The sequence below is a fragment of the Miscanthus floridulus genome, chromosome 5 (genome assembly GCF_019320115.1).
Source record: "Miscanthus floridulus cultivar M001 chromosome 5, ASM1932011v1, whole genome shotgun sequence".
Taxonomy (NCBI): Eukaryota; Viridiplantae; Streptophyta; class Magnoliopsida; order Poales; family Poaceae; genus Miscanthus; species Miscanthus floridulus.
Genome location: NC_089584.1, coordinates 132783401 through 132800805, shown reverse-complemented (window position 1 = coordinate 132800805; position 17405 = coordinate 132783401). Strand labels below are relative to the sequence as shown.

The following is a 17405-nucleotide window of genomic DNA, read 5'->3' as shown; positions in this document are numbered from 1 at the left end:
CATACGCGACGCGCACTCAGGGTCCCGCTCCCAGCGCTCGGGCCACCGCTGGCCGGCCGCTGCAGGTTCCGGGGCCGTAGGCCCGGCGAATCCCGCCGGCCTGCCCCGCTCGCCGCTTCCAGGCGCTCGAGACGGAGCCGCAGAGCAAGCGCACGTCGTTGAGCTCACCGCCCACGACCGCCTCTGTGACGCCTGCGGCTCTAAGATGGTTGGTGATGCGACGCGACGCGGCGTGGCCATGCGCGCGAGTTGGAGGGGCGCGAGCACGAGGCGTGGCCACGGCTGCTCGCCAGCTCGCCCATTGCCGGTGGCTGCTGCTCAGCAAGGAAGATGAGGAGAGGGAGAAGAAGAAGATGACATTTGGGGCCTGCGTGTCAGTGAGTGGAGGGAGAGAGAAGCAACAGGGGTATTTTGGGACATACGAGAATACATTGACCTTTAGTCACCTGCATGTGGGCCCGATGCTGTCGAAGACGTAGAAAATGACACGATTTAAGGTGAAGAAGAATTGTAATGGCAGGTTTCCAAATAGACGAATAGTAATAGCGTTTCTCCAAATTTGCAAAATTGTAATTGCAGCAATCAAAAAAACCCAAAAAAGAAGGCACCCGCAGGGGCCTTCTTCTGGGCCATTTTTTTGTTCACAATTTCTTTCGAAATTTCTGTTTTCTTTATTTTTCTTTCTCGCCCTTTTAATTTTTTTATTTATTTTTGTTGACTTCATATGTCTTCTCGTCGTGGGACACTAGTACAAAATTTGTTTTAAATAACAGAAATAATATTGATATTTATGAGTATATAGTAAATTGTAAATAAGTAAATGGAAATTTTATATTTTATTAAGATTGAATATTGTTTAATAGCAATTCCCTTTTTTGATAGCATGACTCGCTTCCATTTCTTTGCCCTTTTCTGCACCAACATTACTAGCCTCGAAATGGAATGGAACTAGCCTTGATGCTGCCTGCTGTATTCGGACAGATACCGGAGGAAATCTCGCAGGCACTGATCATTCGCCTCATCATTTCCAAACACCCCGGGCAGTTCCTTGACCCTAGTCCCGCCTTGGTTCTCCACCATGGCCGTCCTCAGAGCATCCGCGATGTCTTTGGGCGCGAACGTGCCGTCGTCTTCGTCCCTCTCCACCTCAATGCCGATCTTCTTCTCCACAAGAAGCCTGGCGTTGAGGCCCTGATCGAACATCAGCGGCAGCAGCACCATCCTGACGCCCCGCGAGAGGCCTTCGGAGATGGAGTTCCAGCCGGCGTGGGTCAGAAACCCACCAACCGATTCATGGGCCAACAGCCTGGGTTGAGGCACCCAGCCGCGGCAGACCAATCCCCGGCCATTGACACGCTCCTCGAAGCCTTCCGGCAACCCGCCTGTGCCTTGTCCGGGTTCGGCGTCGCCGTCGGCTGGCGGCCTGAACGCCCAGATGAACGGCAGGCCGGAAGCCTCCAGACCTAGCGCGATTGTTTGGAGCTGCGCGCTCGTCAGCTTCGCCTCGCTGCCGAAGGCCGCGTACACGACGGAGCCCCGAGCCTGTCTGTCCAGCCACCGCAAAGACGCCTCGTGGCCAGCGATGTCTTGTGTGGGCGGCGGAGGGAACAGGCCGACCGGGATCACCGGCTTCTGGTAGAGCTTGTCAAGCACCTGCAGCCACTCCGACTCAAGCTCAGTTCTGCTCCGGATGCCTACGACCTGGCTTTCTCCGATGGACACGCCGAACCGGTGGCCCTCCGACACGCCGGAGTCGTCCGGGACCAAGCCTGGCTTGAACAGCTCGCGCGCCTCGAAGCCGCGGTGCGCGACGGTGGTCGGGAACGGCACGTAGTCGGGCACCACGGTGAGGTCCTCCGGCTTCGTCCTGGCGTACTTGCCGCGTCCCATGAGCCCCTCCGGGGGCCCATAGAAACTGAGCGCCGCGGCGCCGAACAGGCTCAGGAACGCGCACGGCACGCCGTGCCTCGCCGCGGTCGCGGGCGCCCAGTACGCGGCGTAGTCGATGACCACCCAGTCCGGCCGCTCCGGTCCGGACTCTTGCAGGATAGCCGAGAGCTTGTCGGAGAAGGCGGCGTCGTATGCTACGCGGAGGTACGGGCGGAGGTCGTCGGATGGGAGGTCTATGCTCGCCTCGGCGTCCTCCGGCAGGCGCTCCAAGCGGGGCAGGGCGATGTCCACGACGCGGATTTGCCCCGCGAGTTCTGGAGGGATGCGGATTAACCGCCGGGTGTTTCTTGGCGTGGAGAAGAGGGTGACCCGGTGGCCCTGCCGAGCTATGCGCTTGGCGAGCTCCGTGAAGGGGAGGATGTGGCCGAAGGCCAGCCATGGCAGCAGCACGACGTGCATACTGCTGCCGTTGGCGTCCCCCATCCTTCAGGCTTTGAGTTTAACAATGGAAAGCAGAGTTGTTTGTAGGAGACTGATGAGGAGATAGGTGAAGTTTTTGTTGGTATTGGTATGCAGGCGTGCAGATATGAAGACTTTTCAGTTTGAGGACGTAAAATTCTCCTATCCAACTAGGCTGGCAGGCTGCTAGACAAATAAGTCAAGCAAAGCACTCAAGCAGTGCATATAAAAATAAAAATAGAACCAATCAATCAGTCAGGCTGGGTCATGGATTACACGGATCCATTTTGTCACAGCTGACGATCCCGGCCAATCAGGGCGGCCAATATGATCCAATAGCAATGTCGCGCATTACTTGGAGTGGGGACAGAACTGGCCCTTTCAATTCAACAACCCCCGGCGACATGCAGCCTGTTCGTTTGGCCGGACTGGATCGTTGCTGGTTCGTGAAGAAGTACTGCTGGCTGGTTTGGTGTGAGAAAAAAATACTGTTCCGGCTGGAAATTTACGATCGTTTACGAGCAAGCCAGCCCAGCCGAACAGGCTGATGATCCTCGGCAGTGGAGGCCAGCGGATCATCCAGTAATGCCTGCATATGCATCTTTTTTCCAACAGCTAACCACCTCTTTTTTTTTTAATAATGGAAGTAGGTTTCAGCCTCTACCATCCGGAGATGGTACACAGGCCTGAGAGTTGAGTACAAACTAAGGCCATGAGGCTTAAGCTCTTACAACCAAGAGAGAGGAAGAAAAGCAACAAAGTTCAGCCCTCCTAAGACAAAGGACTACAAGTTTGGAAAAGAAATAGGACTAAGCTTCAATTCGATTCCATAAGCTCCACTCAAACTTTTTGATGACCACCATGATCATAGTCTCTCAGTTTCTGCATCCACGTTTGAACGCCGGCCACTCTTGATGTTTACCATCATTTAGATGTTCCAGTGGAGGATTTGGTGACCTTCCTCGATGGAGTTCCTGTTGAGGAGGCTTGGTATTTATGGTTTGAAACTTGCCATTCCAAAGCGGAAATGGGTATTCATAAGTGAAGTGGAGTTTAACCGAGTCTTGACAACTTTTGGCCCTAAGGACTATCTAGTGTGCTTTTGTAGAAAACTTAGGTGCAAGGTGCAAAGAGGGTTATAATCTTGAATAGGCCAAGGATGTTGTTTTAAATTTTGAATCCAATTCACCTTTTTCTTGGGCCATTCGGCACTTAAGTTGTCTTATTAAATTTTTTGAAATGCACTGTATTACAAGATGGAGGGGAATGTATGATGTCTGAAAATAATCCTTTTTCAGATCTTGTTTGGTTGCACCTGTATTCACCCCACATTTTACATTTGTTGGGAACTAATTTTTCATCCCAATCAACCCTAACACGTGATGAATGCAACCATAGGCCTCATTCAAACTAAAAACACAGGGGAGTTACTCAGATGGTATTGCATAATTCATAGGTTTGCTTTTTACACTTTTGAAGTATATAATTCCGCCTTCTGGTCGTTTATGAAGCTGGAGATTGAGTTATGCTACCAATCATACCGAGTGCAATGCATGGTTGGTCAACGGGAACCTGCAGGACACAGGGGCGCAAGAAAAAAAATAATTTGGCACCTGACTACAGATCTTTGACGTCCTAGATTTAGTGGCTTTTGTAACAAAATAGCTAGTATTACTTACTAAATGCCCAGCTCCAAGAATCCAGTAGAAGTGCAAGTTCCTGTAGGATCTGACAAAGGCCTTGGTGGCTTTTGTTGGGCCACAATACAGCGGCAGCCTTGGCAAGCTCAAGAAGCTCCTCAGCCCATCCCATCTGAAAACAAATGATAAGCGAGGGATTCAGAGACACTGTCTGAAACTCTGAATGATGGCATCCGGAAGGGAGAAAACAAAATCTCTCACTTGAGCTTCTCCACCCATGCTTCCGCGCCGATCACCGAACAGATCACGTCGAGCTGATTCGGATGAAGAAAATGTTACTGAACTTAGTGCTTGAAGGAAACACTGAATTTGCACTATATAGAACCAAGCACTGCGGAGTAGAAAGAAGCAGAGAAGCTGAGCGGCCATCACCTGTCCGTTGTACACCGTGACATTCACGCCAAGAGACAGCAGCTCGTCGATTTGTAGCATCAGCAGACACATTACATTTTAGTCAGACAGGAGCATCAGGCATGTCACCTGAATGCTGACCGGACCGGATTTCAGAGACAACGTGTGCTTGCCTCGTCGATCGTGGGCTTCATGAAATCGTTGACGAGTGCGAGATGGACCGCGTAGTTGACTGCCCGCCACCTGCGGTTGGAAGAGTTTCTCGTCAGGATCAGGAACGGAAGATTCGTCACTGCCACAGCGACGTCTGATTCCGAGGCGAGCTCAGCGAAATGGTGGCCGTCCTTGGGGATATCTTGAGCCTCTCCTGTTTGTTCGGCTGATATTAAAGTCGGCTCAGTCGGCTAAAGCTATTTTATTAATTTTTTTTAATTTTAACATTTTTTTAAAAACTAATTTTAAATCTAACACTATCGGTTTTTTTTAACTAACACTTTTGGCAGCGTCTATTGCTCTGGCACGGCTAAATGCTTGTGTCGCGCTATGCATGGTGGCGCGGCAGCGGGTTGACGTGGCGACGATCAGATTCGCTGACTGCTGACGTGGCAGGGTCTGCCGCGCCACCGATTTTGGCACGGCAATGCCGCGCCCTGATCCGTGGCGCGGCAGCGACGCGCCCTGGTCGCCTGGCCCTGGCCTGCCCGCGCGGGGCTCGGCACAGACGCCGCGGCTGCATGTCGCGCGCGCGCACCTGCATGAACCACGCTGCCGTGCCCGGTTGGCCCTGCTACCCCGTCGCCGTCTAACCTCTAGGACACGCCGAAAGTTTCAATCCTTTCCTCGTCTTCCAAAAGTATTGACGTTGTAGCCTCCTACTCTATCCAATGAGCGTTGGATGATGGTGGAGCTGTGTAGGAGCGCTGAAGCGGTGGCCAGACACGGAAGCAGAGCAATGAATGCGCACGTCATTTCAAATTTTCAACAGATGTGATGGTTGCTTTGCAGGGCCCCCAAGCTTGCTTCTGCTCCCCAACGCCACTTCAGCTCATTTGCGTTTTACTACTCTACTACACATAAATCCTGGAGCTGTGTTGTTGAGTAGTAAATGAAATAGTGCTTCTGCTCCTTAAGCGTTTACCTAAATCCTGTCGAATCAGCTGAGTCGTCTGAACTGATTAGCTGCCAGCTTGAAAGACGTTGGATCTTAATGGAGGTGGAAGATTGAAGAAAAGTTACACCGTGACTTTACGAAGCAAAGTCACTGAATCCTGATCCAAACCATTGTGAGCATTAAATAGTATGGGAATTACTAAACCATGGTAACTTATAACAAGTAAACAAGGCACAGAGGCACATGTCGCAGCTTATAGGTTGGAGGAGCCAACAGTACATGTAATAGCAAAACGATTAATGCTTTTTCTACTCCATTAAAAAAGCATTAACAAATACCTCATTAAAGATATGAATTATAAACTTTGATGTGTAAATTTTTTCCTTTAAACTTAGTTAAAATAAGACTATAGTTTAACCTAGAATAAACTCGGACCCATTATATTTCAGGCAAGGAGCAGATACTTACTACTCCCTCCACCCCAAAATCAGTGGTGTTTTATATTTGTCCTAAGTCAAACCATTTCAAATTTAAGCAAATTTAAAAAAAAAAACTACAATATTTATATGATACCAAATACGAAGTAAGTATTATTAGATTGTTATTTATTCGGTGTCATGAATATTTATGTTCTTTTTCTATAAATATTAACGTGCCTGCCTCGCGCGCGTTTTTGAAGTTCCAGTAGTCCCCCGTTCCATTTTATAGGCCAGGCTATATACCTCCTGGCGGCAAAGAAAGTCGCCATGAAGTTACAGCCGCCGCAACGTATCTTCGGGATTTCCCCGCTAGCACACGAAGGGCCTGTTTGGATCACAGGATTTCCATAGGAAATTTGAAGGAAACCAAAACAAAGGAAAGAAAACGAATATTACTGTTTGGAACACAGGAAAGGACCCCTCCCTTTCCTATGGAATCATGTAGCCTCTTCATAATTTCACAGCATCCACTCCATGAGCTGGTTTGAAAGGTCCTAATGGCTAGAGGGAGGGTGAATAACCTAATAAAAATTTCTACAACAACACTTAACCAAAATGGTTAGACAATTATGAGACGAAGCAAGTGTTGCGCTAGCCTACTCAAAATGCAAGCCACCTACCATAATTCTAGTTTAGATAGTGTCTATTCACACAAAAGCTATAACACTACCCTATATTAGTATGCTCTCAAAGGCTAACTAAAGAGCCACACCAACCAAGCAAGCAAGCTCTCACAACTAGCTATACTAAAGAGCTTGTCAACTAGTTTGCGGTAAAGTAAAGAGAGTGATCAAGAAGGTTATACCGCCGTGTAGATGAAGAAACCAATCAATCACAAGGATGAATAACAATGAAAATCAATCACCTCGGAATCAATGATGAACACAATAATTTTTACCGAGGTTCAATTGCTTGTCGGCAAGCTAGTCCTCGTTGTGGCGATTCACTCACTTGGAGGTTCACGCGCTAATTGGCTTCACACGCCAAACCCTCAATAGGGTGCCGCACAACCAACACAAGATGAGGATCACACAAGCCACGAGCAATCCACTAGAGTACCTTTTGGCGCTCCATCGGGGAAAGGTCAAGAACCTCTCACAATCACCACGATCGGAGCCAGAGACAATCACCACCTCCGCTCGACGATCCTCGCTGCTCCAAGCCGTCTAGGTGGCGGCAACCACCAAGAGTAACAAGTGAAATCCGTAGCGAAACACGAACACCAAGTACCTCTAGATGCAATCACTCAAGTAATGCACTTGGATCACTTCCAATCTCATTATGATGATGAATCAATGATGTAGATGAGTGGAAGGGCTTTGGCTAAGCTCACAAAGTTGCTATGTCAATGCAAATAGCCAAAGAGAGTGAGCTTGAATCGGTCATTGGGCTTAAATAGAAGCCCCCACGAAATAGAGCGTTGTACCCTTTCACTGGGCACAACGCGGGCTGACCGGACACTGCCCAGCGTCCGATGCAATACCCTAGGTACTGTGCCGACATGTCAGTCCTACCGGACGCTCCGACAGAGCTGACCGGACACGTCCGGTCGCAAATATCCCTCACTAGAACCATACTGTACTCGATCGAACGCTGAACCCCTAGGGCTCGGTCAGTACTGACCGGACATGTCCGGTCGTAGATTTTTTTTTCTGGAACCTTACTAGAGTCGACCGGACGCTGGCCCTCGGCGTCCGGTCACTCGACCACTCAACGTCCGGTCGCGCCAGACGCAATCTCCTTGGTCAAATGAACTGACTGGACCCGGCGGCCAGCGTTCGGTCCGACAGGACCCAGCGTTCGGTCCGACTGGAGCTAGCGTTCGGTTTGACTGGAGCCAGCGTTCGGTCCGACTGGAGCCAGCTTTCGGTCCGACGGGAGCCAGCGTTCGGTCCGACCAGAGCCAGCATCCGGTCCAACAGGAGCTAGCGTCCGGTCAGCATTTGACCCTCCATTCACTTCTAACTTCTTCACCCTTGTTCAAATGTGCTAACCACCAAGTGTATCACCTTGTGCATATGTGTTAGCATATTTTCATAAACATTTTCAAGGGTGTTAGCATTCTACTAGATCCTAAATGCATATGCAATGAGTTAGAGCATCTAGTGGCACTTTGATAACCGCATTCCGATACGAGTTTCACCCCTCTTAATAGTACGGCTATCAATCCTAAATGTGATCACACTCTCTAAGTGTCTTGATCACCAAAACAAAATAGCTCCTATGGTTTATACATTTGCCTTGAGCTTTTTATTTTTTCTTTCTTCTTTCCAAGTCCAAGCACTTGATTATCATCATGGCATCATCTTCATTTGCTTCACCACTTGGAATGTGCTACCTATCTCATGATCACTTGATAAACTAGGTTAGCACTTAGGGTTTCATTAATTCACCAAAACCAAACTAGAGCTTTCAATCTCCTCCTTTTTGGTAACTGATGACAACCCTTACATAAAGATATGAATTGAAATTCAATTGAATCCATGTTGCTTGCCTAAGTATATTTACCATGTGTAAAAGGATATGGACAAGTTTCATGAACTCCAAATGGTAGCAATTGCTCCCCCTACATATGTGCTAAGAGTTTGGATTGTAGCTTTCACATATGCTTAGATAAAAAATATAGGAGTCAATGTCTACCACATGATGCTAAGGTATAAAAGATGGACCTTTGAAGCGTGATACCAATCGGAGTGCACCAATATACCATCCTTAGCACCATGGTTAACTCAATACCACTTAGAAATATTTGAAAATGAAAGTTATCTAGTGATTTCATTTCATCATTCAATCCAACAACTAGCATACATCACACAAGCATGGATATTTTAAATTTAGAACGTATGCCATGCAAGCAAACATATGAAATGCACATTCAAATGCACCATACAAGTTCATGAGCTTGCTCCCCCTACTTGTGTGCTCAAAATTTTAATGATCCCTTTCCTTTTTCACTTTTCTCCCCCTATGTCATATATCAAGTATATCTTTATGTTTCTCTCTCTTTATGATATTTCTCCCACTTTTTCACTATCTATTTTTACTACTATCTACTATCTTTGTTTCTCTCCCCCTTTGTCATCAATAACCACAAAGGTTCAAAATATAGATAATATTACTTGTAGGGTCGAGATTATCAATGTCAATCAATGGGGTAAGGATTATTTTCCCAAATTTGGTCCAATCTAGATCATTTGCCAAAGATATTTAACTCGGTTTGATCCAAGGACAGGCTTCTTCACACCTCCAAATAAGGATTATCTTGTACCATGTTGAGTTAAATACTTAGAGCTCATTTTCTAGATCAAACACTAGGTTTACAAGCCCATAAACATATCATATGCTATCACTAGATCAAATCAAGCATAAAAGCATATGTGATATCATATAAACATCAAGATCATTTTATTTTCATGAATGAGCCTAATAAAATAGAACCACTTGAAAGGTCCTAATAAAATTGAAAATGTGACTAGATGTACTAATCATGTCCTTAGCAAAGATGTATGTCATGCCATTCAACTTTTACCTTGGATTGCTCGAAGGAGAGGCATGTCATATGAGTGGGGGTGCATCAACACATATTTGAGAAATCCAATATGTTCAACTCATTCCTTAGCTTGCAAAACCTTTTCTCATCCAATGGCTTGGTGAATATATCGGCAAGTTGATCTTCGGTGCCTACACTCTTAATGCAAATGTCCCCTTTTTGTTGGTGATCTCTTATGAAATGGTGGCGGACATCAATGTGCTTTGTTCTTGCATGTTGAACCGGATTGTTTGTCAACTTGATTGCACTCTTATTGTCACATAGCAATAGCACTTTCTTGAACTTGATTCCAAAGTCACTCAAAGTGGCCTTCATCCAAAGTATTTGTGCACAACAACTACCGACGGATATGTATTCGGCTTCGGCGGTTGATAATGCAACACTATTTTACTTCTTTGATGACCATAAAACAAGTGATCTTCCCAACAATTGACATGTGCCTGAGGTGCTCTTCCTTTCAACCTTGCATCCCGCATAATCCGAGTCGGAGTAACCAACTAGCTTAAACTTTGCTCCTTTGGGATACCACAAACCAATATTTGGTGTATGCTTCAAGTATCTCAATATCCTCTTTGTAGCCTTTAAATGACTTTCTCTTGGTGAGGCTTGAAATCTTGCACACATGCATACACTAAACATGACATTCGGCCTTGATGCGGTCACATAGAGTAGGCTTCCAATCATAGACCGATACAATTTTTGATCCACCATATTTCCACTTGCATCACTATCCAAGTTGTTATTTGTTTCCATTGGTGTGCTAATGACTTTGCTATCAATCATGCCAAACTTTTTGATCATGTCCTTGATGTACTTGCCTTGACTTACAAATGTACCATTCTTTAATTGCTTGATTTGAAGACCAAGGAAGTAACTCAATTATCCAATCATAGGCATCTCAAACTCATTAGCCATCATCTTTCTAAACTTATCACAAAATTCTTGATTTGTTGATCCAAATATGATGTCATCAACATAGATTTACAATACAAATAGATCTTTTCCAATATTCTTGATAAAAAGAGTGGTGTCAACTTTGCCCATTGTGAACCCTTTAGAGAGGAGTAAGTCCCTCAATCTCTCATACCATACTCTTGGTGTTTGTTTCAATCCATACAAAGCCTTTTTCAACTTGTATACATGGTTGGACTTCTTATCATCTTCAAAACCAGGAGGTTGCTCTACATATACTTCTTCATTGATGTAGCCATTGAGAAATGCACTCTTAACATCCATTTGATAGAGCTTGATATTGTGGGCACAAGCATAAGCTAGCAAGATTCTTATTGCTTCTAATCTAGCAACCGGGACATATGTTTCTCCAAAGTCAAGATCTTCAACTTAAGTATAGCCTTGTGCTACTAATCTTGCTTTGTTCCTTACTACTATCCCATCTTGATCTTGCTTGTTTATAAAGACCCATTTGGTTCCAATCACATTGTGTCCCTTTGGTCTCTCTACTAATTCCCATACTTGATTTCTTGTGAAGTTATTCAATTCTTCATGCATAGCATTCACCTAATCAACATCCTTCAATGTTTCATCTATCTTCTTTGGTTCAATGGATGACACAAATAAGAAATGCTCACAAAATGATACCAATCTTGATCTTGTTTGTACATCTCTAGAAATATCATCAATAATAGTGTCCAATGGATGATCTCTTACAATATTAGTTGGTTAGAGGATTGGAACTTGATTGCTTGCACTTGCTTAATCATTGGGTTGAGATGATGTACTAGCCACTTGATCTTGTTCATTGTTATGAGATCCACTTGTACTAGCTTGATTTGTATCATCTTCCACATTTGAGTTAGAGAGCACTTGCATTTCATCATCTTCATCATCATTCACTTGCCTAGGCCTCAATTCATCAACATCCATGTTCTTTATGGCATTTAAAAGTTGAATGCCTCTAACATCTTCCAAGTTCTCATTCTCTACTTGTAAACCCTTGGTTTCATCAAATTCAATATCATGAACTTCCTCAAGAGTACCACTATCCAAATTCCAAACTCTATATGCTTTGCTTATAGTGAAATAACCAAGTAGGAATCCTTCATCACATTTCTTGTTAAACTTACCCAATCTTTTACCTTTCTTCAAGATATAGCATTTGCAATCAAAGATCCGAAAATATGTAATGTTGGGCTTTCTACCATTCAAGAGCTCATATGGTGTCTTCTCTTTTAATCGGTGATAATAGAGGCGGTTGCTACAATAGCAAGCCGTGTTGATAGCTTCGGCCCAAAAGGATTGACTCATATTGTACTCACTAAGCATAGACCTTGCTATATCAATGAGTGTTCTATTCTTTCTCTCAACAAGGCCATTTGATTGTGGAGTGTACTTGGGCGAGAATTGATGTCTAATTCTAAATTCATCACATAACTCATCAATTCTAGTGTTCTTAAACTCACTACCATTGTCACTTCTAACTCTCTTGATGGTTGTTTCAAACTTATTGTGAATGCCCTTGACAAATGATTTAAATGTTATAAACACATCACTTTTATCCACTAGAAAGAATACCCATGTGTATCTAGTGTAGTCATCCACTATTACAAAGCCATATTTGTTACCACCGATACTAGTGTATTGTGTTGGCCCAAACAAATCCATGTGCAATAACTCAAATGCTTTACTAGTGCTCATCATGCTTTTCTTAGGATGGGTGTTTCCAACTTGTTTGTCGGCTTGACAAGAGCTACAAAGCTTATCCTTTTCAAACACAACATCTTTTAAGCCTCTAACTAAGTCATGCTTAATCAATCTATTCAATTGTTTCATTCCAATATGACCAAGCCTTCTATGCCATAACCAACCCATGCTAGACTTAGTGAACAAGCATGTAGACAATCTAGCTTCACTAGCATTGAAATCAAGTAAGTATAGATTCTCATATCTAAAACCTTTGAAGATCAAGTTAGAGCCATGTACACTTATGATTTCTACATCATCTATCCCAAATATGCATTTGAATCTAAGATCACACAATTGAGCCACGGATAGCAAATTGAAGTTCAAGCTCTCTACTAGCAACACATTTATATACTCGTGTCATTGGATATTGTAATCTTAACAAGCCCTTTGACCTTGCCTTTGCCATTGTCACCAAATGTGATACTATCATAACCATCATTGCCATTGGTGTTAATTGAGTTGAACATTCTTGCATCACCGGTCATATGTTGAGTGCACCCACTATCAAGAATACAATGCTTTCTTCCGGCTTTATAATTAACCTACAAAAGAAGATCAATTCCTTTTAGGTACCCAAACTTACTTGGGTCCTTGAAGGTTAGTCACTAAGCTCTTTGGTACCCAAATGACTTTCTTCTTTGAGCCCATTCATGGTTTACCAATGAACTTAGCCTTCACACCATTTGTGCCCTTAGTAAGCATATAGCATGAATCAAGCTTAATGGATGATACATTAGTATTTTTGCTCTTGTTTTTGCATTCATGCTCTTTATGACCAAGTTGCTTGCAACTAGTGCAAAACCGACAATTGTTCTTCACAAAACTAGTCTTATGAGGAGCAAAGGCCACCTTGCCTTTCTTGGAGGTATAGCCCAATTCCTCTTTGTAGAGAGAAGCTCTTTGGCAACCCAAGCACATAAGCAAGCGGTCCTCACCACCATAAGCCTTAGCTAAGGTGTGAGTGAGCTTGTTGACCTCCTTCTTGAGGTTCTCATTCTCAACCACTAGTGAGGTGTCACAAGTGAGACCATCACTACTAGATGAGGAGGAATTAGAAGTACTACATGAAGGGTTAGTAGGAGCAACAATGATAGGCATAGATAGTGATTCATCAATTATATCACAAATTAAACCTATATTGCAAGTTTCAACATGCTTCTTTTTATTTTGCTCTTTAAGCGAAGAAGAATGAGTTTTTTCAAGCTTTTTGTGAGCTTTGCCAAGCTTCTCTTGAGCTTGCTCTAGCTTCTTATGAGTTGCTTTGATCTCATCAAGGGCTTGCTTAATTGCTTTTACCTCCTTATTCAAGCTCTTGCATTTTCTTCTTTTAATGTCAAAGTGTTCTTTAGCATCTTCTAGTATGTCAAATAATTTGTCCTTGGTAGGTTTATCATCATCACTATTACTATCATTTTTATTTTCATGTTCATTATCATCAACATGTTCTTCATCACTTTTATCATCACAAGATTATACCTTGGTGGCCTTAGCCATGAAGCATGATGAAGATTCAAAGAGAGAAGGCTTTTCATTGATAGCAATGCTTGCAAGAACCTTCTTCTTAATGGTCTTGTTATCATCACTAACATCATCTTCATCACTTGAGGAAGCATCACTATCCCTAGTGACTATATATGAACCACCATTCTTCTTCTTGAATGCCATCTTGTCCTTCTTCTCTTTCTTTTCTTTCTTGTCCTTCTTCTTGTTCTTCTTGTTGTCATCATCATTGTCGCTATTATATGGGCATTGAGCAATAAGATGATCTTTGCTTCCACACTTGAAGTACCTTCTTGACTCTTCTTTGTTCTTGAATGAAGATTTTTTTCTTCTTGCACGGTAGCCCTTCTTCACTATGAACTTGCCAAATCTTTTGACAAAGAGAGCCATCTTTTTATCATCATCATCATCCCAAGATTCATCTTCTTCACTTGATGTCTCTTGCTTAGCTTTGAACGCCATGCTCTTCTTCTTGTCATCCTTCTTGTCATCGGTCATAATATCTCTCAAGATTTGGTTTGGTGTCATTGTGTTCAAACCGATCCTCACTAGTAAGGTGACCAACATGCCAAATCTTGCGAGCAAACATCTCAAGAACTTATTGGAGAAGTTCTTGTCCTCTATCTTTTCACCAAGTGCCTTGAGATCATTGACAATCACTTCTATCCGATGGAACATGTCTGGCACACTCTCATCTTCCTTCATCTTGAAGCTTGTAAACTTCTCTTTGAGAATATATGCCTTTGCACCCTTCACGGCTTGAGTACCCTCAAACGATTCTTCCAATTTCTTCCAAGCTTCATGAGCCATCTCAATATTCTTGATTTGCTCAAATGTTCTCACATCAATTGCATCATGAATGGTACTTAGAGCAATACCATTATTTTGGAGAAGCACTTCTTCGCCCGCAGTGGGATTTTTCGGATCATCAATCTCAATTTTAGTTTCTACCACCTTCTACACATTTCTATTGATTGACTTGATATGTGTGGTCATCTTTGTCTTCCAATAAGAATAATTTGAGCCATCAAATTGGGGTGGCTTCTTAGTGTTGTTGATTTGAGTCATTTTAACACCGAAGGTTGTTAAGTCTCAAATAACGGTAACCTCAGCTCTGATACCACTTGAAAGGTACTAATGGCTAGAGGGGGATGAATAACCTAAAAAAATTTCTACAACAACACTTAATAAAATAGTTAGACAATTATAAGGCGAAGCAAGTGTTGCGCTAGTCTACTCAAAATGCAAGCCACCTACCACAATTCTAGTTTAGATAGTGTCTATTCACACAAAAGCTATAACACTACCCTATGTTAGTATGCTCTCAAAAACTAACTAAAGAGCCACACCAACCAAGCAAGCAAGCTCTCACAACTAGCTACACTAAAGAGCTTGTCAACTAGTTTGCGGTAAAGTAAAGAGAGTGATCAAGAAGGTTATACCGCCGTGTAGATGAAGAAACCAATCAATCACAAGGATGAATAACAATGAAGACTAATTACCTCGGAATCAATGATGAACACAATGATTTTTACTGAGGTTCACTTGCTTGCCAGCAAGCTAGTCCTCGTTATGGCGATTCACTCACTTGGAGGTTCACGCGCTAATTGGGTTCACACGTCAAACCCTCAATAGGGTGCCGCACAACCAACACAAGATGAGGATCACACAAGCCACGAGCAATCCACTAGAGTACCTTTTGGCGCTCCACTGGAGAAAGGTCAAGAACCCCTCATAATCACCACGATCGGAGCCGGAGACAATCACCACCTCTGCTCGACGATCCTCGCTGCTCCAAGCCGTCTAGGTGGCAGCAACCACCAAGAGTAACAAGTGAAATCCACAGTGAAACACGAACACCAAGTGCCTCTAGATGCAATTACTCAAGCAATGCATTTGGATCACTCTCAATCTCACTATGATAATGAATCAATGATGGAGATGAGTGGGAGGACTTTGGCTAAGCTCACAAAGTTATTATGTCAATGCAAATAGCCAAAGAGAGTGAGCTTGAACCAGCCATGGGGCTTAAATAGAAGCCTCCACGAAATAGAGCCGTTGTACCCCTTTACTGGACACAACTGTAACATCTTGGCCCAAGGGCTTAACAGGATTAATAGGATACTCATACCAATAAGTTACAACTTCTTTTCCGGAAGCCCATCTGCAAATAACTCCGAGGTTAAGCGTGCTTGGCTTGGAGCGATGGGTGACCGACTGGGAAGTTCTTCCCGGATGCGCACGAGTGAGGACAAAGTGCGTAGAAAAGACCTATGTTGATCTGTGAGGGCAGTCTATATCCTAGAGAAGCTATCAAATATAAGTGGGCCCGGCCTCGGAGAGGCGGGATGTTACAACAACACGGGCTGCCCGGACACTGTCTAGCGTCCGGTGCAATACCCTAGGTAATGGCCGACATGTCAGTCCGACCGGACTCTCCGACAGAGCTGACCGGACACGTCCGGTCGCAAATATCTCTCACTAGAACCTTACTGTACTCGACCAGACGCTGAACCCCCAGGGTCTGGTCAGTACTGACCGGACGCGTCTGGTCACAGATTTTCTTTTCTGGAACCTTACTGGAGTCGACCGGACGCTGGCCCTCGGCGTCCGGTCACTCGACCACTCAGCGTTCGGTCGCACCAGACGCAATCTCCTTGGTCAAATGAACTGACTAGACCCGGCGGCCAGCGTTCGGTCCGACTGGAGCCAGCTTTGGGTCTGACTGGAGCCAGCATTCGGTCTGACTGGAGCCAGCGTTCGGTCCGACCGGAGTCAGTGTCCGGTCTGACCGGAGCCAGCGTCCGGCCAGCATTTGACCCTCTATTCACTTCTAACTTCTTCACCATTGCTCAAATGTGCTAACCACCAAGTGTATCACCTTATGCACATGTGTTAGCATATTTTCACAAACATTTTCAAGGGTGTTAGCATTTCACTAGATCCTAAATGCATATGCAATGAGTTAGAGCATCTAGTGGCACTTTGATAACCGCATTCCGATACGAGTTTCACCCCTCTTAATAGTACGACTATCAATCCTAAATGTGATCATACTCTCTAAGTGTCTTGATCACCAAAACAAAATAGCTCCTGTGGTTTATACCTTTGCCTTGAGCTTTTTGTTTTTCTCTTTCTTCTTTCCAAGTCCAAGCACTTGATCATCATCATGGCATCATCTTCATTTGCTTCACCACTTGGAATGTGCTACCTATCTCACGATCACTTGATAAACTAGGTTAGCACTTAGGGTTTCATCAATTCACCAAAACCAAACTAGAGCTTTCATGGTTTTCTCCGCTTCGCAGAAGTCCGAGGCACGCTGCCGCTAACACAGTTGGAGAACGAGTGATTAGGCAGGACAAAATGCAATGCTAGCTTAGTCCTATTCCTATATTTTTATTCCTTTATTCCAAACAGGCCCTAGATATAGTAATTAGTACCCATATTTGTCTAACATATTATAATTTCTATGTTATAAATTCCTGTGTTTCAAACAGCCTAAAATTTCTGTTTCTGTGTTTTGAAATCCCGTAGTTTTTCACTTTTCATCGTACCTTAATTCTACGTTTTTTCCTATTCATGTGTTTTGGATTCCTTGTTCCAAACAGGCCGAAATGAGAAAAGTTCCTGGAAGTACTAGTCTAGATGGAGTATGTCGT

General features: G+C 44.1%; 2 protein-coding genes across 2 annotated transcripts; both read right to left on the bottom strand.

The window, feature by feature from the left end:
* Positions 1 to 874: 874 nt before the first annotated feature.
* On the bottom strand, positions 875 to 2441 carry LOC136453664 (putative UDP-rhamnose:rhamnosyltransferase 1). The gene has a single exon (XM_066454227.1). The coding sequence runs from the start codon at positions 2371 to 2373 to the stop codon at positions 949 to 951; it is 1425 nt and encodes a 474-aa protein (XP_066310324.1). The 5' UTR covers positions 2374 to 2441; the 3' UTR covers positions 875 to 948.
* A 1411-nt stretch (positions 2442 to 3852) lies between these two features.
* LOC136455374 (serine carboxypeptidase-like 51) lies at positions 3853 to 5157 on the bottom strand. Its single transcript, XM_066455423.1, has 6 exons — positions 5003 to 5157; positions 4573 to 4643; positions 4422 to 4471; positions 4251 to 4303; positions 4029 to 4161; positions 3853 to 3921 (listed from the first exon to the last, which is right to left on the bottom strand). Exons 1-6 carry the CDS (start codon positions 5155 to 5157, stop codon positions 3853 to 3855), a joined length of 531 nt encoding a protein of 176 aa, XP_066311520.1.
* Positions 5158 to 17405: the final 12248 nt, after the last annotated feature.